General features: G+C 38.4%; 1 protein-coding gene across 1 annotated transcript in view; it reads right to left on the minus strand.

Annotated features, from left to right (window-relative positions):
* Positions 1 to 2,507: 2,507 nt before the first annotated feature.
* LOC126100603 (peroxisomal targeting signal 2 receptor) overlaps positions 2,508 to 21,219 on the minus strand; it is a 41,474-nt gene continuing 22,762 nt past the window's right edge. Inside the window, exons 5-8 of the mRNA XM_049911231.1 lie at positions 19,665 to 19,773; positions 18,418 to 18,611; positions 17,257 to 17,342; positions 2,508 to 8,079 (exon numbers count right to left, since the gene is read on the minus strand). Coding sequence (XP_049767188.1) covers positions 7,896 to 8,079; positions 17,257 to 17,342; positions 18,418 to 18,611; positions 19,665 to 19,773 — 573 coding nt within the window. The 3' untranslated portion in view covers positions 2,508 to 7,895. The remainder of the gene's footprint in view (positions 8,080 to 17,256; positions 17,343 to 18,417; positions 18,612 to 19,664; positions 19,774 to 21,219) is intronic.

Here is a 21,219-nt window from a genome sequence, read left to right on the forward strand (position 1 = left end):
GGTCTCACCCTCAATTTTAGAAAGACCCACCATATTCAGTTTCGCAGATCAAGAGGTACTACACCAATGATAAGTGTAACACACGGTGAGGAAATAATAAATAGGGTGGGAACTTCAAAATTCTTAGGGGTCTATATGATGAGAATTTAAATTGGAAAAAATAAATGTTGGAACTCCTAAAACAACTTAGTTCAGCCAGATTTGCACTTAAAATCATTGCAAATCTTGGAAGATACAAACTGGTAAGCTGACATATTTTCATTCAATAACATCATATGGAATAATCTTCTGGGGTGACTCATCTTTAAGAAAGAAAATCTTCATTGTGCAAAATCGCGCTGTGAGAATAATATGTAGTGCTCATCCCCAATCATCTTGTAGACGTCTGTTTAAGGAGATGGGCATTCTGACTACTGCTTCACAGTATATTTATTCCCTCATGAAGTTTGCTGTCAATAATCCACTACAGTTCAAGACACCCAATGAGGTACATAATTACAATACTAGAAGGAAAATTTACATTCATTACTCCACAATAAGGTTGTCTTTAGCACAAAAAAGGGGTACAATGTTGCAACAGAATTTTTTAATCATTTACCAAATAATACAAAATGTCTGACAGACAGCAAAGTACAGTTTGATAACAAACTGAGAAAGTTTCTCCTTCACAACTCCTTCTATCTTGTAGAATAATTTCTTTTATTGTAACATGTAAAAGTTGGTGGATACGAATTACTACCTTACATCTGTATATTCTTTTTTCTGTTTGCAAACGCTTAGAACGTACCATAGGTACGAGGGCTAATCCAGAAGTAAGGTCCCCAAAGAGCTCCAGATGCGTGGGAAGGTGCTAGGCAAAATCTTCAAGACTGCTGTGTGCGGCTGTTCCCCCATTCCCGATTCCAACCAGCCGCCCTTCGCTGCATTGCCAGTATTAGCTCAGCAGCCATCTGCGATGGAGGTGCCCATTGTTGATCCCTTCACGTGCAAGATTCGCTCTGTAATTCAGTTTCTGCACACAAAAGGGACTTCACCCATAGATATTTGTCATCAGTTGACACAAGCATATGTCCTTTCAACATGTCCGAAAATGGTGCAGGGAGTTTAAGTGGAAGACCTTCAGTTTCGGAAATGGTTATCGAGATGGTCCGATGTAAGCCTTTCGAAACGGGTCACCATCCATGAGCTTGTTTCTTGGATTCATAGGAGTTCTTACAGTACAGTTGAAAGAACTTTGATGTAAAAATTGAGGTATCACAAGTGTAGTGCTCAGTGGGTACCGCATATGCTGATAGCAGAACCCAAGGAGAAATGCCTTCACTGTGCTCGCCAGTTTCTTCAAAAGTGTCAAGAACATTAGGAAGGATTGTTGGACTCCATTGTTACAGGAGATGAAATGTGTGTTTCGTTTCACTTCCAAAACGAAAGGAAAATCCAAACAAAGGTATCACTCGGGGTCACCAGTCAAAAAGGAATTCAAACAAACTTGTGCTGCTTCATGGTCAGTGTTTTGGGATCATAAGGGGATACTGGTGACTGATTTCAAGGAACGTGGGGCAATAAACAACTCGGACAGTCATTGCGACACACTATGAAAACTCAGGTGGAGAGGACGACTGACAGAAGGTGTAAAGCTGCTTCACGATAACACCTGACCTTACGTGTTCTGCCACACCCATGAACTTTTGACAAACTTTGGTTGGAGTGTCATGCTCCACCCAACTTACAGTTCGGACCTTGTGCCTAGCAATTATCATACTTGCCTGGCCAATGCTCCCAGAGCGACAATGAAGTCAAAGAAGAAATGAAATTCTTCCTCAATGGGTAGGTGCCAGAGTTCTACGAATGGGGATACAGGAATTGGAGCACCATCTACAAAAATAAATAGAAAAAAATGGAAATTATGCAGAAATATAGAGCTAAGTTTCTTCTTTGTAACTACGTAAATTTCTATGAGAATAAACAGATGTCCATTTGTAAAAATAGAGGGAATTTTACTTCTGGGTCAACCCTCATACAAATTAATTTGCGATGTTAAAGCATAATGACTCATTCCACACCATTAAGATCTATTGTTCTAGATGATCCATAGAACATGTTACTAATTAATTAGACCTGGAATTATTCAGCTTAAATCATTTGGTGTAAGGACATCTCTTCACAGCCAATATAATTAATGGATAACCACAAGCCTAAGAGCTTGTAGGAAGTTGAAAAGATTACTGAAATACTAACTAGAAGTCACAAAGGTAATCAAACTGACACTTTTAGTACAAAATAATGGAAGTTGGTGGATTAGCAGCCATTTGAAACAAAAGCAATACATAGTTCAAAGATACCCTGACTGGCAAAAAGTTACCCTGATTGATTGTAACTGTACATATGTAGGTCACATGTTAAGCTATATGTGCAGGAGGGGGGGGGGGGGGGGGGGAGGGGGGGAAACAAAAGTGTGGGGAAAGGAGACAACACAATAGATGAGAAATTGTGTAGAGAATGAAAATAAATTTCATTATTAATAGTACTATTTTATTTCAATCAACAATTTCAGTCTATACAAATTTTCTACACAAATAATTCGGATTCATTAGTTGCATAACCCCATAAACTTCTGTAGTTACAAAAACAATAAAAACACAATAACAGTCTTATGGAATTAGTGTGTGTGGACCTTTAAATCAACATTAAAAATTAACAATATCATTTAACAATAAATAAAACTTCTGTTACCAAGTCTTAAGTTTTGTGGATTTCTGTAATGGAAATAGACTTCAAAATTCTTTTCACTTATTCCACAAATTTTCTGTAATCTTTGTCCTTGTCATTCTGACTCTCTTAATTTGCTACAATGAAAATCTTATGAAGTCAGTTCAGTTTATATATGAACTTATATGGTTTATGAACCATTAGTTATAAACCATGAACATGTTCAAAGAACCTAAGACACTACAGTAATGAAGCAACTTCAGTTTTAAAAATACTTAGTTCAGGAGACAATAAGTCAGCTTGATGTTATTGATTTTGTATGCACTTCTAATGATGATAATGCATTACAACTGTGTAATTATCTAGTTATCTTTGTAATCCATAAAAGCTACATTTTTTAACAGATCTGTGCTGTAAGTACTCCAGATGTTAAAACTGAAAAACTAGGAAACACGCAATATATTCTAAACATAAATATTATTAATAATTCTGTAACACAAGAATAAATAAAATAGTGGATGTACATGACAGTTGTTTTGGAAGTTTTATATGACATCCTGCCTTGTGCTGCTAAAAATATTCCAAGAATGATCTCAAAAGGTAAACAAATTTAAATTAGTAAGAAACTGAAGACTGTAATTACTGACAATGTGTGGAACGCTTCCATTGTTTTATTGCTACATGCTGCTGAGTATTCTGCTCAAATTACCATTTATGAAGCTTTCCTTTGTCACTTTCAAAGGGATTATCTGCCTTTCTCATGTAATGACATCAAAGCAGTATATCAATATTTGGTTATCTGTACTGAACATCTCCCCAAAGGTACACAATAAGGAACAATTTTATGTTTCACATAATATAAACTTAAATTTCTCTGCCAAGTAATTTCTTGACAGAAGGCCATTATCACTTGTTCTATCACATATCCTTTAAACACTGCATAACAAATGATCATGTCTTATAACAATGTGGATGCAACAACAATATAACTTGACTGCAAAAAATGAAGTCATATTATTGACAAATATTTTCAGATATCCTGTACTGGACAAATGAATAGGATGAAAAGTTAGCATCATAACTGACTTTCAATTGTGTTTTCAGATAAAAACCGTACTGTATTTCAAAATACAAATCTGGCAGAGCTATGGAGTTTTACCACCAGTATCCCTGCTACCCCTATGGGACTTACTTGTACGGTACTCAATTCTGTGAAGCACTACTACTTTCTCACAAATTCTTTGGACGTGTTGGGAGTGCAAGATATTGATTGAAGTCCCTCAAATGGTCTGCTGCATGGAGGAGGCAAGAGAAATTCTCTCTCTTTCTGTGTGTGTGTATGTGTGTGTGTGTGTGTGTGTGTGTGTGTGTCAGTTTCTAGAACTACAGTTCGGGTTTTCAGCTTAACATGCTTCGTAAAGAAAGACAAAGTGAAAGACCTGTTACTATTGCAAGCTAATTATCTCTAATGTACTTGAATGTATATATGTGTGAATTCTCAGTTCATACCTTCATTCTGCCACTGAATGTTTGGCATATGTACTGGTGAAATACCTCTGCATTTGGATCATCAACTGAAGGGTTGCAAATGGCATAAATTCAGTAACAAAAGAAAGATTTACATCTAAATTTATGTTGACAATTACTTTTGTGTTAAATTAAGTCCAGAATGCAAAAATAGCAGCTGTCTTAGTTCTGTTTCTTACTAGGGGAAAACCCAAACAGCAATGATGGAAAACAGAGTTTAACTCTGAAGTGGGTTGGACATTGAAGAAACAATAAAAATAAAATGCTCAGAGACAGTTGGTTATCCTTTAACTTTAACCTAAGAGTTACAGTCACAGTAAACCTACAGATAAAAATATTAGTGATGTAACTATATTTTGTTACAAGTGATGAAGACAGGCTTGTTTCATATTTTGTTATTCATTCAAAGCACCTATCAAGTCAAGACTGGCTTATGTAGGCAAATAAATGCTTAAATATTTTGTGTGACAAACTTCAGAACACAATGCAAAGGCAGGCAACACCTCCGAAAGTAACGTTGCTACGGCTGCTACTGCATCAAAGTGTTTGTTCACAGGATGACAAACTCCAAAATGTGTGAACACTTTTCATCCATGACTTCAGACTTCTTTCTATTCTGCGTTAGGGAGCTTAGAGTTACAGATGAAATGAATACATGTAACCAACTACTTTTAATAAAAAACCAGGAAACACACTGTCATGACAATTATTTCCCATAATGTTAAATGAGGGAATGAAGAAAAATAAAATGTACATTATATGTCCCATACTGGATAAAAAACATTTCTGAAATTGTATATTGCTTTGTTCAACCACGCTATACACAGCAATTCTGAGACAAAACTGGCAGTTCAATATATGAATTCATCAAAAACAGATGAATAGCAGCTTGGTCTCAAACCTAATAGTAATTATTCTTGTTGAGTCAAATCTAGTGGATGTATTTAAATATTAAACTGAAATAATGTTACCGTGTATATCCAGCTCAGAAAAATGATAATGAATTTTTTTCAACATAAATAAGTAGTGGATTATCTGTAACCATAATATTGAAATGTTATGAAGAAAACGTCTAACCTCATAGGTACATATGATGTGGATGTGTATGACGCAAATATCAGTGTCAGATTTATAACCCAAATGTGGGAAATATGCATCTTGTAATGTGGATAGCAAGGTACCATATTGCCCATTAGAAGGTAAACATATATTTGTTGAAATCTTGCTGTTATACTGGAATGTACCATATTTAACAAATGTCATTGTTTATATAAATTGTAGATAGATTTAGACTTGGTTGTTTGCAACTGTTAAGCAAGCTGGTTAATTATGTCTCTGTTTCTTAACTCTAACCAGCATTATGTGATAAGGAATGTGTGCAGATTACTGAGATTGTGAAGGACAGGAGAGCTTATTTAGTTCAACAGCTTATGTTCGGGTCAGGGATGGTAGAGATCATATTACAGAATGTATTGCACTCCTTAAAGAAAAAAAGAACTACAAAAAAACCTCAAGCTGTTGCTTCCATAGCAGAAGAAGGCCAACAACTGTAAAGTGACATACTATTGAAACTATTTAAAACCATAGTTTCAAAATGCAAGCATGTGCAATCAAAAGCAATCGAAAATAATTATTTTCCTGTCTCTTCTCCCCCTCCCCCCCCCAAAAAAAAGCAATCGTCTCACAATCTTAAGGCTCAATGCTTTCATCGCAAAGCTAAGATTCTGATTCTTTTGCATGCAAGGCTTTTCTGTTATTAATCATACTGAAGTTGTCCACATTTTTGTAATAATTATTTTAAAAATAGTGTGGCCAAATATTTAACTAAAATTATGCAGCTGTAAAATATGAAGAGCGCCTTGTTTCATAATGCTCTACTAGATACTGTTATAAAGGAGATGCCCTTGTCTTTGTGTTACATGTTGAATGAACCAGCCTCTCCAGTTATGGAAAGGCTGTACAGCTTCATTAACACAGATAACCAAGATAAGTTTTTGCTTACACTCAGCTTCAGCAGTGGTGAAAGTCCTATCAAGTGCCATAAAAATCCTAAAACCAAATATGAGATAACATCTATTAAGTAAGAAGTGGTCTATTAAACATACTCAAGATCCAGAGATGCAAAACAATTCCAGCATTAATTTAGTGAAATGCTACATCACACTATTACTCATGTGTCTTTAAGGTGGGGCTAACATTTATATTGCACTGGTAAATGGCAGATAGATTTATAAATTAAGTTACAGAAATATTGTAGGTAAAAGTAAAATTTAATCTGTTTCTTGTGCAATTAAATATTGGAAAACTTCAGAAGTTATGTTGATATACATACATCTTCAACCACATGACACTGACATCTTCCCATTTGCATATTATAACACTTAAAGGAGAAAAGTGTCTCGCTGAATAAGTACAAAAATTGATGCCACCATGCTGTTCACTTTGAATAAATACACGACACAAAACTGTACAATGTACTTATTAATTAGGAGATTTGATAAACATGGAAACCTGAATCCATTAGTAGTAATCAATACAGTAGTTGATGTTTTACTTTCTTTTCTTTTTATTAAAAAAACCACTCCCTTCTTCTGTATGAAGTAAAAAATCTATAGTCATGAATAGATATGACCACATGTACAAAGGGTAATAAAAAGAACTGAATAAGAATAAAGTGATCACTAGTATTATTTTATTGTTTTAAACAATTAAGTCATGGTTATGCACAATTACAACGACTAAAATAGAGATATGAATCCCAAAAAATTTAACTTGTGTGACATATCACTGGTATTTAGAGAGAATGACCAGCAACGAGTAAATACAAATATGTATCTGACTTTGACGGTTTGTAAACTTAAACAAAATGAGTAAGGAAAAATATTAAACATTAGACTGATGGTTATTTTATTATTACACAGTTTGAAATAGTCTAAAATCTTGTGTGCACTGTGCTCTGACTACAATAAATGTTCAAATTTTAAGATGAAAATGAACAGTGATGTACACAGTTGCAAAGAAAACAATTTAGTTTTGGCATTATAATTAAGGCAGCTCATAGAAATCTCCTTGTCTCCACAAACTATTTCTGCTGGTGAATTTATTTAAAAAGGCTAGAGATACTATAACTTTTATCTGGAGGAATACACATGTCAAGTCATTCACCAAAGATCTTGGGATGAAAAGCTTACATAACTTGTCTTAAAGTTTCTGACTGCTTTATTCAAAGCCACTGTAGTGAATCTAGCTTATGAGTGTTAAGTTTCCAAAACATATGCTCAAAAGCTGTATCACTACTTCATTAGCAAGCAAAACAATACCATAATAAGTAAAGTAGCTTGAATGTTTTTAAGACAGTGGTGTATCAGCACATAGTTGTTGGTCATTACCAGCTACTATTACAGCTCATGTGTAATTCTGCAGACTCAAACAAAATAGATCTACCCATACTCTAAAGTGTGGATCACATTCATGGCTCAGAACTTCATTATTGTAGGTGAGTGGTCACCTTCTTTGGCATCAAATTCCATCATCCCTACTTCATAATTTCATTAATGATTACAATATTTCCACTTAAATATGAGGCAGGGATCTATGTACCAGATGGTGCACTGACAAACAAATTCTAGGAGGAGGAAAACCACAAAGAAAACTGGAATGATTCACTTTATAGGAATGGATGGCACGGTACTGAGAGAACGAGGGTTGAAAACATGAACAAGTGAGTCCCATCCACAGTCAGCAATCTGTCCTACCACATGGCTATTGAAGTCCAAACCATACACGAACTCTGAGTGATGCTTTACTGTCTCCACTGCTTCTGATGATACTTTGAAGTCCCAAATCCTGAGGAAAAGAGATCATTGAGATAATTTGTACACAATAAACATAGTAGTACAACATTAATAAAAAACAGCATGAAGACAGTATGATATATTAATTCAGTCTGACAGTATTCTTGTTACATACAAAATCTGATAGTGTTTAAGTTTTCATCAACAGCTTCTGAACTTGTTTACAGACAGTAAAATAACAGTCATAAGAGAACAATGACAGAGGAAAAAAAAGAAAGATTAATCATAGTAGTGACTGAATAGGAAATGATGTAAGTTCAGGAATAGGGTACAAAATTAGATGGTATTTAAATGTTCTGAATTTCACATTTTGACACAGCAATCTGAAAAAGTATGAAATAGAAAAAAAAATTATTTCATTCTGGAGGTCCAAATGATGTGCCCTTCCTTTTTAACCTACCTCAAACCATTGAAAAGCTAGGATAGTGTGTATCGACAGCATTAGCCCCTTAACTTAAAACGCCGAGTTATCTCGTTTTTATTATTTTGACAGGAACTTAAAATCCCGAGTATTCACAGGCAACTTACAGACAGACCCTCGGAAATATAAAACCCCACTTATATCTGCTTCAGAGCTGGTAGTTATATGTTCGGTTGCTAGAGAGCATATGATAGTACATTTGTAGCCTGGCTGTCGTGTTTTGTTTGAAAAAGTTACCAGTAGATATTGCCTTTACACAACGAAACACGGACTCTCAGACTCTTCCTTTAGTAATGCTTTCGAAAAACGATATGTATAGTGATGTTATTTCATTAGAAACTGAAAGTGACAACAGTTTGTCAGCTGAGTGACTAACGCTTGTCAGTGATACAAGATAAATGCATCTGCTGTGCTCTAGCCAGCTCCTTCAAGATTTATGTTCACAGGAAACCATTGTGTACACATGGTTAGATTTCACAACTATGCAGAAACTAAAAAAAAAATGGCAAAGTTTCTAGATATTTTAGTCAAAGTCCAGTGCACAAGTATACTCAGGATTTTAGTAATGGTGATCTTCAAAGTTTTATAACTCATACTCAAACAATGGAAGATCCAGGACGGAATGTAACAATATTATGAGAGGGAAAGTTGCTACTCACCATATAGCGGAGATGCTGAGTCGCAGATAGGCACAACAAAAATGACTATCCCAAATAAAAACAAAAATGATGTGACTTACCAAACGAAAGCGCTGGCAGGTCGATAGACACACAAACAAACACAAACATACACACAAAATTCAAGCTTTCGCAACCAACGGTTGCTTCATCAGGAAAGAGGGAAGGAGAGGGAAAGACGAAAGGGAGAGGGTAAGGAGTCATTCCAATCCCGGGAGCGGAAAGACTTACCTTAGGGGGAAAAAAGGACAGGTATACACTCGCACACACACCCATACCCAGCCGCACATACACAGACACAAGCAGACATTTGTAAAGGCAAAGAGTTTCGGCAGAGCTGTCAGTCAAGGCAGAAGTACAGAGGCAAAGATGTTGTTGAAAGACAGGTGAGGTATGAGTGGCGGCAACTTGAAATTAGTGGAGGTTGAGGCCTGGCAGATAACGAGAAGAGAGGATATACTGAAGGGCAAGTTCCCATCTCCGGAGTTCTGACAGGTTGGTGTTAGTGGGAAGTATCCAGATAACCCGGATGGTGTAACACTGTGCCAAGATGTGCTGGCCGTGCACCAAGGCATGTTTAGCCACAGGGTGATCCTCATTACCAACAAACACTGTCTGCCTGTGTCCATTCATGCAAGTGGACAGTTTGTTGCTGGTCATTCCCACATAGAAAGCTTCACAGTGTAGGCAGGTCAGTTGGTAAATCACGCGGGTGCTTTCACACGTGGCTCTGCCTTTGATCGTGTACACCTTCCGGGTTACAGGACTGGAGTAGGTGGTGGTGGGAGGGAGCATGGGAGAGGTTTTACACCGGGGGCAGTTACAAGGGTAGGAGCCAGAGGGTAGGGAAGGTGGTTTGGGGATTTCATAGGGATGAACTAAGAGGTTACGAAGGTTAGGTGGACGGCGGAAAGACACTCTTGGTGGAGTGGGGAGGATTTCATGAAGGATGGATCTAATTTCAGGGCAGGATTTGAGGAAGTCATATCCCTGCTGGAGAGCCACATTCAGAGTCTGATCCAGTCCCGGAAAGTATCCTGTCACAAGTGGGGCACTTTTGTGGTTCTTCTGTGGGAGGTTCTGGGCTTGAGGGGATGAGGAAGTGGCTCTGGTTATTTGCTTCTGTACCAGGTCGGGAGGGTAGTTGCGGGATGCGAAAGCTGTTTTCAGATTGTTGGTGTAATGGTTCAGGTATTCCGGACTGGAGCAGATTCGTTTGCCACGAAGACCTAGGCTGTAGGGAAGGGATCATTTGATGTGGAATGGGTGGCAGCTGTCATAATGGAGGTACTGTTGCTTGTTGGTGGGTTTGATGTGGACGGACGTGTGAAGCTGGCCATTGGACAGATGGAGGTCAACGTCAAGGAAAGTGGCATGGGATTTGGAGTAGGACCAGGTGAATCTGATGGAACCAAAGGAGTTGAGGTTGGAAAGGAAATTCTGGAGTTCTTCTTCACTGTGAGTCCAGATCATGAAGATGTCATCAATAAATCTGTACCAAACTTTGGATTGGCAGGCCTGGGTAACCAAGGCGGCTTCCTCTAAGCGACCCATGAATAGGTTGGCGTACAAGGGGGCCATCCTGGTACCCATGGCTGTTCCCTTTAATTGTTGGTATGTCTGGCCTTCAAAAGTGAAGAAGTTGTGGGTCAGGATGAAGCTGGCTAAGGTAACGAGGAAAGAGATTTTAGGTAGGGTGGCAGGTGATCAGCGTGGAAGGAAGTGCTCCATCGCAGCGAGGCCCTGGACGTGCGGAATATTTGTGTATAAGGAAGTGGCATCAATGGTTACAAGGATGGTTTCTGGGGGTAAGGATTCCAGGCGTTCGAGAAAGTGTTTGGTGTCTTTGATGAAGGATGGGAGACTGCATGTAATGAGTTGAAGGTGTTGATCTACGTAGGCAGAGATGCGTTCTGTGGGGGCTTGGTAACCAGCTACAATGGGACGGCCGGGATGATTGGGTTTGTGAATTTTGGGAAGAAGGTAGAAGGTAGGGGTGCGGGGTGTTGGTGGGGTCAGGAGGTTGATGGAGCCAGGTGAAAGGTTTTGTAGGGGGCCTAAGGTTCTGAGGATTCCTTGAAGCTCCGCCTGGACATCAGGAATGGGATTACCTTGGCAAACTTTGTATGTGGTGTTGTCTGAAAGCTGATGCAGTCCCTCAGCCACATACTTCCGACGATCAAGTACCACGGTCGTGGAACCCTTGTCCGCCGGAAGAATGACGATGGATCGGTCAGTCTTCAGATCACGGATAGCCTGGGCTTCAGCAGTGATGATGTTGGGAGTAGGATTAAGGTTTTTTAAGAAGGATTGAGAGGCAAGGCTGGAAGTCAGAAATTCCTGGAAGGCTTGGAGAGGGTGATTTTGAGGAAGAGGAGGTGGGTCCCACTGTGATGGAGGACGGAACTGTTCCAGGCAGGGTTCAATTTGGATAGTGTCTTGGGGATTTGGATCATTAGGAGTAGGATTAGGATCTTTTTCTTCGTGGCAAAGTGATATTTCCAGCAGAGAGTACGAGTGTAGGACAGTAAATCTTTGACAAGGGCTGTTTGGTTGAATCTGGGAGTGGGGCTGAAGGTGAGGCCTTTGGATAGGACAGAGGTTTCGGATTGGGAGAGAGGTTTGGAGGAAAGGTTAACTACTGAATTAGGTTGTTGCGGTACCAGATTGTGTTGATTGGAATTTTGAGGTTTTGGAGAGAGTGGAGCTGGAAGTGGGAGATTGAGTTGATGGGAGAGACTGGGTTTGTGTGCAATGAGAGGAGGTTGAGGTTTGCTGGAAAGGTTGTGAAGGGTGAGTGAGTTGCCTTTCCGGAGGTGGGAAACCAGGAGATTGGATAGTTTTTTGAGGTGGAGGGTGGCATGCTGTTCTAATTTGCGGTTGGCCTGTAGGATGATGCTCTGAACAGCCAGTGTGGATGTGGGAGAGGAAAGACTGAGGACTTTTATTAAGGATAGGAGTTGACGGGTGTGTTCGTTGGCTGAGCTGATGTGTAGGTGAAGGATTAGGTGGGTGAGGGCAATGGATTGTTCAGTTTGGAATTGGTATAGGGACTGATGGAAAGAAGGGTTGCAGCCAGAGATGGGAACTTTAAGTGTGAGGCCTTTGGGGGTAATGCCAAATGTCAGACAAGCCTGAGAAAATAAAATATGGGAGCGTAACCTGGCTAGGGCGCAACTGACCTGCCTACACTGTGAAGCTTTCTATGTGGGAATGACCAGCAACAAACTGTCCATTCGCATGAATGGACACAGGCAGACAGTGTTTGTTGGTAATGAGGATCACCCTGTGGCTAAACATGCCTTGGTGCACTGCCAGCACATCTTGGCGCAGTGTTACACCATCTGGGTTATCTGGATACTTCCCACTAACACCAACCTGTCAGAACTCCGGAGATGGGAACTTGCCCTTCAGTATATCCTCTCTTCTCGTTATCCGCCAGGCATCAACCTGTGCTAATTTCAAGTTGCCGCCGCTCATACCTCACCTGTCTTTCAACAACATCTTTGCCCCTGTACTTCTGCCTCAACTGACATCTCTGCCGAAACTCTTTGCCTTTACAAATGTCTGCTTGTGTTTGTGTATGTGCGGTTGGATATGGGTGTGTGTGTGAGTGTATACCTTTCCTTTTTTCCCCCTAAGGTAAGTCTTTCTGCTCCCGGGATTGGAATGACTCCTTACCCTCTCCCTTAAAACCCACATCCTTTCGTCTTTCCCTCTCCTTCCCTCTTTCCTGATGAAGTAGCTGTTGGTTGTGAAAACTTGATTTTTGTGTGCGTGTGTGTGTGTGTGTGTGTGTGTGTGTGTGTGTGTGTGTCTATCGACCTGCCAGCGCTTTCGTTTGGTAAGCCACATCATCTCTGTTGTTAGATATATTTTTCCCACGTGGATTGTTTGTTTGTGTGTGTGTGTGTGTGTGTGTGTGTGTGTGTGTGTGTGTGTGTGTGTGTGTGGGGGGGGGGGGGGGGGGGGGGGTTGAGAGGTCATTAAAGGGTTAACATAACTTTTTTTCCAAATTATGTCCCAAAAATATTTTTTTATTAATGAAATACATCCTATAATGAATGACATTACATATGAACACACAAAGATGGTTTTAAAAGCTCAAAATAATGAGTTACAAAATTTTGAAAATCACCAATGATAAAATCCTGAGTATACTCATGCACTGGACTCTTGATTATACTGAAACTTGAAGTCATTTTTTAGTTTCTGTGTAATTATGAAGTCTAACCATGTATTTCACAACATTTTTCTGTGAACATAAATCTTGAAGGAGCTAGCTGAAGCACAGTGAATGTATTTATCTCTTACCATTGCTGAACATTTGGCATTCAACTAACTAACTGCCGTCACTTTCAGTCTCTAATTAAGTAACATCATATTCTTCTTCACTTTCTGAGCTACTAAATTCCATGTCAAACTCAGGATCATTATAGTAATCCTTTTTCTGAAAGTGTTGCCTAAACAACAATATAAGAGAGAGTGTGAAAGCATGTGTTGTGTTGTCTAGGTCCAAAGCTCCACACAGTAAAAACAATATCTGGTGACAACAACCTCAACCAAAACGTGACAGCCAGGCTACAAATGTAGTACCAGATACTCTTGAGTGGCCGAACATGTAACTGTCGGTGCTGAAATGGATATAAGCGGGGATTTTTTTATTTTATTTATTTATTTATTAATTTTTTTTTTAGGTCTGTTCTCAAGTTGCCCAAGTGTACTAGGGATTTTAAGTTTCTGTCAAAATAAAATCAAGATAACTCACGGTTTTATGTAAGGGATTAAGGCAGGACTGGAACAGTGTGACTCTTAAGATAGTTCCCTCCAATGAGTGTTTCCTCCTCTAACACTACTCGGGCAGTGTCGTCACGGTGCAGCAGGAGCCCTCAGTTCGTTTGCTTATCAGCAATTCAGTGGGGCAGCATCTTTTTGACTTTGAAGAGGCATCACTGTTTTGTTAGTCCACTTCCTCTAGGCATTTTGTTCAGATTCACTCTCCTTAACATCACACGATCATTCAAGTTGTCATTGTGTTTATTGCTATGGCCATCATTCTAGTTTCATTCTGGTTATTTCTATGGCTTTTTTTTTAAAAAGAGTGTGAAGTGACACACAGGCATTACTCCTATGATGAACAATGTCCTCTTGTCAATAACTTAAAGGAAGAGGTACATGAGTTGACTGAACCATCGAATCTCTAAGAAGAGAGTTTCATTGTGTCATATGTCGCACACTTAAAATTACCTAAAGCTCAGAAATGCATCAGCAACAGCTTACTCTTAAAATAATTTGCAACAGAAATGCCAAAAGCATTTGATTCCGATGATGATGCCGCTGTACATTTTAAAACAGCAGCTATGCCGCATAACACTGAATTCACGGTATGATACACAACATAAAAAAGAAACAACAGTTTAACTGCAAAGGGTTGGTACAATTTTTTGTGTGTGGGGACAAGAGTACTGATTGAACTGGTCCTAAAGTTTGCGTCATGTAAGAAGGCGGTCAGTTTTCAGCCATTCTGCGTATCCCCCTCCACTAGGCACTGGCAGAGAGTTACAACTAGAGAGCGAGAATCTCACTTCTACATGCTGCACTGTTGCCGTACTTGGCGACAACCGAATTATTCATTCAACTGTCAATTTTTTTTATTGTTTCACTCTTTTCCTTGCAGCAGTATAACTGTGAACATGTATCTGTAAATGTTTTAAGTGTGATTTTAAAAAAAAAGTCAAGTCAAGCATTTATAACTTTTTCAAACGTGAATTTGGAAGCAGGTCTCCTACCGTTGACATTTGAAAACACAAGAACAGACTGCAGAACCAGGTGGTGTTGGCAAGAGAACTGTAAAAGGAATTGTAAATGAAAGTGTCAGAGCTGTAGCAACCATAGAAACAGTTGGTTTCGTGTTACCTGGAAAGCACTGAAATCGCAAGGAACCTGTGACACAAATGGATGGTTTTAACGACGCTATTTTAAAATGCTTGATGTGAATGATGAATGCCTGACATCATATAAACCTGTAATAGTTATGCAGCTTCGTCAATGTAAATGCAGTTCCAGATACATTAAGAAGAGTGTTTTAGATCAAGGAAGTGACATAGATGCAGCATGAACTATATCCCATATAAAGATTCATGATACAAGAGAAGGAGGTAGTTCATCATTGTATTACCTTGATGAATCAGTCAGAATCTTTTGAAAAAGATCTGCTGGAAAATGTGTAATGGTAGTGGCAGATTTAAAGTTCTCGTAGGAATAGGTTCTCAGATAATTATTCTTCATGTTAGCTCTTCTTCTGGTTTTGTTTCTGAGAATAAACTTTTATTTACGTGTAAGAAAAACAGCAGTGATTATCATTTGGAAATGAACGCTGTCATTTTCATGATGTGATTCACAATTATTGTCATACCTTGCTTTGAAGTTGGTCATTGTCAATTATAATTCAAATGTTATAGAGAAAACATCAATTACAAACACTGGAAAAGTGGATATTTTTCCCCAGCTTAAAAACAAAAATATTAAGCACCGTATAAACCAGACTCGTGCCGATCTCCTGCAGCCTGTCAATTTATACAAGTCACGTGACAGAATGTACAAACTTTACCTCCTTGCATGTGAATGGGGTCACACAGTTTAACATTTACCACCATGTCACTGTCAGTGTAGCCCCATAGAACTGATTTGGGCAAAGGGTTTTAAGGCTATGTGGGAGAAAGAAATGAAACATTCAAGATAACATACAGTGAATCGCTTGTGCACGAGACAATAGACAATGAGGCAATAGACAACATTCCACTTGCAGCTGGCGCACTGTCTATGCGGCATGCTGAAACACTTCAGAAAGAAGAATTTGACAGGGAAGTGATGATGTATATGTGCCTTGAACCTCCCATTGTAAATTTACAATCATATTGTTCAGAAATTGACTCCAACAGAAGTGACGATGGTGTTACGATATAGACTTTGGAACAAAGTAATAACATTTCTTAGTTTTACAGACTCATGGTTTAAAAAATGTGTTCGTCAACATATCAGTTGCATACATAATAATGGAGAATTTCCTAGCCTTTTTGATTAGGACTTTGCATTCTTTTAATTAAGAAGACTATAACGTTCAAAATATTGCCCAAGGAGCAGTTAAGCTTCTCCCATCATGTTGTATGCAAGAATGCAGCTGGATAAATTCGTCAGAAGTCCTATTTCCACATTTAACATATGTCATTTTCAAGGCACAAACTGGATAAGGCCCTAAAATGACAGTAACTGTTACTTGTCGAGATATCGGTGGTTTTCGATGTTATCGGTCGGCATTCCCTGGAGTTGGTTAATTGTTTGCTTATTCAAAGGATTATAAATGTGGTCTCTCACTGTAACATTGGATGTGTTAGTTTACAATCATAATGCCCATTAACAGCGAAAAGTATGGCATTTTATTATGCAGTTCAAATTACAATAAATGGTAATTACTGCAAGCAGTTTCAATGACCTTATCGTTAGCCAATTGCCATTTTGAGAAAAATTATACTTCATATCTTCACAAAGCTGTGTCAGCTGTTCTCGCCTCCCGACATCATGCAGAGTAAATCTGTGGAGCAGTGGACGCAACGTCTTCAAGACATGAATTAATATTTCTCTCATGACGATTGATTGAAATTGGTTTTAATATTTATTATTCCCCCTCATATATTTGAACATGTAATATACCATAGGCAAATGAGCTGACTGTTGTCTGTAGCAACACAGTTCGGCAACATAGACTTTGTTGGCCCGTGCTCTGCTGCCGTGCATGCGCAGTTGTCTTTGAAATTTTTAGAGCATATTATCCTTGAGTCTACCACTGACAGCCTTTTATACATATTTTCATTACATTTGGCTTCTAAACAAGGCAAATGGTATTTCATGTTCTAAAGTAAGTTGGTCTTACTGTTGCTGCTCAGCTATCATTTCTTAATTTTTTGCCCCATGATTTACCATTGATCCTTAACTCAGCTTGTTACGGGAGATAGAAAATTCTCATTCATTGGAAAGTTCAACACACAGAGTAATGAATACATTTAGGACATACCTTGTAGTGAAATCATACGCAACAGATGCTAATACTGAGAGATGATGTGGAGAGAACTTCACCCTTCTAACTGCAAATTCGCACCCCTAGAAAGAGAAATAATTATTACAGAAAACCAAAGCAATATTCAATATAAGAAGTTATTTTATCTTTTCATTTCATGTATGAAACCGCCAAAATAATATAACTGCCAAATGAAAAGTGCTTGCCCATCCTGTTGCTGAAAATATGAATGCCTCAACTTAATACAATTTTCTCTATCGATTACAGTGATAAAGGACCCAATGTACCATTTTGAAAATATAAATTATACACTTTTTTCATATTCATAAACCAATAATATCTTACAGATGCTGCTTTATCTATCAGATGTCTTCCTCCAACATCAAAGGTCATCTGTTGCATTCTAAGTTCCACAATTTATTTTGCCAATTGCCCTCCTGTAGACTACTTCTTGCCATAACTTTTATTCCCTCTACTCATTTTTTCCTTGGCCCATCTAATTTACTTTTCATCACAGGTATTTATTTTCCAAGTTATTTGTGCCAGCTACCTCTCCTCCAGTAACCTCCTCATGTGACTAACTTTATCTTGATGAAAGCTACTATGCAACAATAATTCTGATTATTGAACTCAACAATGTTATACAGTTAGCTCTTATAGCAATTTTTATTCAATGTATCACTGATGACAAATCTAGGAGAGCACTCAAAACAGAGGAGAGAAATGATGATCAGTTGGGAGTATGAGTTAGCTAAATATGTTTTTCTTTTTCTGTTTTCATTAAGGGGTGCAATACATTCTGTAATACGATTTCTACCACTCCTCATACAAACATAAGCTACTGAACTAAGGAATTTTTCCTGTCTTGCACAATCTCAGAGTAATCGGGACTCATTCATTACCACATAATTTAATTTATGAGCCAAGAAATTGACGCATAATTTGACAACATGCTGAACATTTGCAAACAGGGACCTCTAAATCTGCCCACAACTTGCCAAAGCAATGGTACTTTTGAAATACGGTACCTTCCAGTATAAGAGCAAGTTTTCACACCATTAGTGACAGTGCCCATTTCGGCAAAACATAGCAGACCTTAAGAGTTATGCTCTTTCTGTCTCGCATATTCTTGTTTTGAATTTTTTAACTGCTACTTACCTTCTGTTCAAAGATTGGCATTGAGAAACTACGGAGATCCCACCCCCGGATGAGGCCATCTGAACCACCTGTGGCTAGAATATTTTGGTCGTACTTGCACCAATCACAACTAAGCACCTCAGCATCATGTGCTCGTAATGTCATTGTAGCACGTTGTGGCATATGCGAGTTCCATATTCGCAGTGTTCCATCACCTACAGGATAGTATGATGATCAATTAATTCACAAAATAATGAGAGATTGCAACATTAAAAGAGTGAGAGTGTGTGTGGGGGGGGGGGGGGGGGGGGGGGCGGCACATGCACATGTACATGCATCAGGAATAATTTAAAATGTGTAAATGTTGTTATACTATGAATTTATTTTATTAATCGCTTGAGAACAACTCTGGTATGTTATAACCATTAATATGAACCATTATTATCTGTACATATAGAATGCTATATGTATATTACATGTATACTTCAATATTTTGTATTTTACAATATGACAGATGACCAGAAATGTCTGAAACTAGTCTCCGTTGAATCAAAGGTAAATGTGACCAAGACAGAAAATTAAAGAAATAGTAATACCTACAATATTTACTTTGAGACTGCATGATTTTTGACTATTTTATATTCTACTATACATAACTGTATGTGCACATTAGGTTGTAAAATTTGAAGTCATCACTTTAGCTATGTTACAGATTTTCTAAATCCTGTAAGGATGTTATTCTCTGATGATATAGCATAGAAATGACTGTCCCTGGCCTTCAACTAAAGCAGGTTTGCTTTTTTCTGGTACAATATGATCTAGTTGTCTATAGATATGGCTAAAACAATGATGTAACACATGAGTTTACCGACAAAAATATTTGAAAGGAAAGCAGGGAGAAAGCTAAGAAGATCTTGAACTTATGTGAATGGAGGTTTCTTTTTCTTGATACAAAAGAGGAGGGGGAAGTAGTCTGCCATGTTTAATTGATTTATTTCCTAAAGATAATAAAAAGGTTCAGCTAGCCAAGGTTCACTTTCAAAATTATCATTATACAAGAAAATGGAAATATGTATCTCTAAACTAGCAAAAAAGAATGTGGTTAATGAAACGTACTTGAATAATGCGTTACATCATTGTTTTGCCAATGACATTGTACTGGCTTTATGTTTACATATATTAAACATAATTAGACAGTTAATAAATCAGAAATATTAATGAAGTAACAAATAAAGAGAATACAAACTTTAGGCATTGTAGAAACACACCTGAGACAGAGGCGAAGCATGAAGGAACATGTGGAGACCACATAGCATTGTAAACTAGTTGGGAGTGTCCCAAGAATGTTGCCAGAGAGTTTGAACGGTTTGGATCCCACTGCAAGAGAATTATAGAGATATATAACTTCTTAACATTCAGAATAGTTTTTAATTTTTAACTGCAAAATATTTAATATTAGCAACGGATTAGGTTTTGGATCTCTACCATACATGAACTGGAACAGTGACTGAGGAATGGAATGGGTGATATGCACTGAAAATGTTCCTCTTCTTGCAAATTTGAATAATCACAATTGCAATTATTTAAAGTGTTAACTCATCATCATTTCCGGAATCATCACTGGAGTTTTGTTATTAGTATACACCACCATTCCCCCAGTGATTCTCCATTTTCATGTTTTGGAGAGATTTACTATAAAAAGTAACCAACATCATAAGTTGTGATATATCCTGACGAGCCAAAAATTATGCTGACTGCAAGACTAAAGCCCACTTGGTGATAAGGAAAGTATGTAAGTGGAATGGAAACAAATGAGGAATCATTCTAACAAAGATGAAGTCTAGTGACATGGGTTAACTTTGACAAAGGGCAGGCTGTTATGGCTCAGTGCTTGGGAATGAGCATTTCTGAATAGTGAAGCTGGTCGACTGACTAAGTACTTCTGCCATGAGCACCTGCAAAAAGTGGTTGAAGGACTGTGAAAGCACAAGCAGGTAACAAGGTGTTGAACTTCCAGGTCTTATCACAGGATGCTGAGATTAGAGGCTTGCCTGCTCTATAAAGTAGAGTAGGAATGATCTATGGCAGATCTGATGACAAGAGTACAGTGTTAGCCACAAGTGCTTAAGAACGCATCATTATGTGGCTCTGAGCAGACAAACCCTGTGCATTCCTGTGCTGACCCAATGACATCGCCATTTACAACAGCAATGGGCACAAGATAATTGAAATTGGACCATGAATCAACAGAAATGTATTACCTGTCTGAGTGGATCAAGTTTCTTACTACACCAATTCAATGGCCATGTCCAGATATGCTGCAACCAGGCAAATGGCTGCCTGAAATATAACTGGGCCACTGACATATGGCAGTTGGGGCAGTGTTGTGCTATGGAGGACACTCACTTTGCCTTCCATGGGACATGAGCAGTAATCAAAAGCATTATGACATCTGTGGACTATGGAAAATTATTGCAGACCACCTGCAGCCCTTCATGTTTCAGGTCTTATCAAGTGGTGATGGCATATTCCAGCAGAATAACTGCCTTGTCACAAGGCCAGAATCGTGCTAGAGTGATTGGAGCAGCACAATAGAGAGCTCACACTGAAGTCTTGATCACCAAATCCACCTGATCTAAATACAATGTAACACATTGAATATACTACTAGATGTCAGCTTTCCACCCACGTATTACCAGTCCATAATTTGTAGGCATTGCATGACCTGTGTCTAAACAGCTGGTGCCACATACCTCCAGAAATCTACCAAGGACTTACTGAATCCATGAAATGCAGAATCTATTGCTCTCCAGTGGTGGACCA

The sequence above is a fragment of the Schistocerca cancellata genome, chromosome 9 (assembly GCF_023864275.1).
Source record: "Schistocerca cancellata isolate TAMUIC-IGC-003103 chromosome 9, iqSchCanc2.1, whole genome shotgun sequence".
In the NCBI taxonomy this organism is placed as follows: domain Eukaryota; kingdom Metazoa; phylum Arthropoda; class Insecta; order Orthoptera; family Acrididae; genus Schistocerca; species Schistocerca cancellata.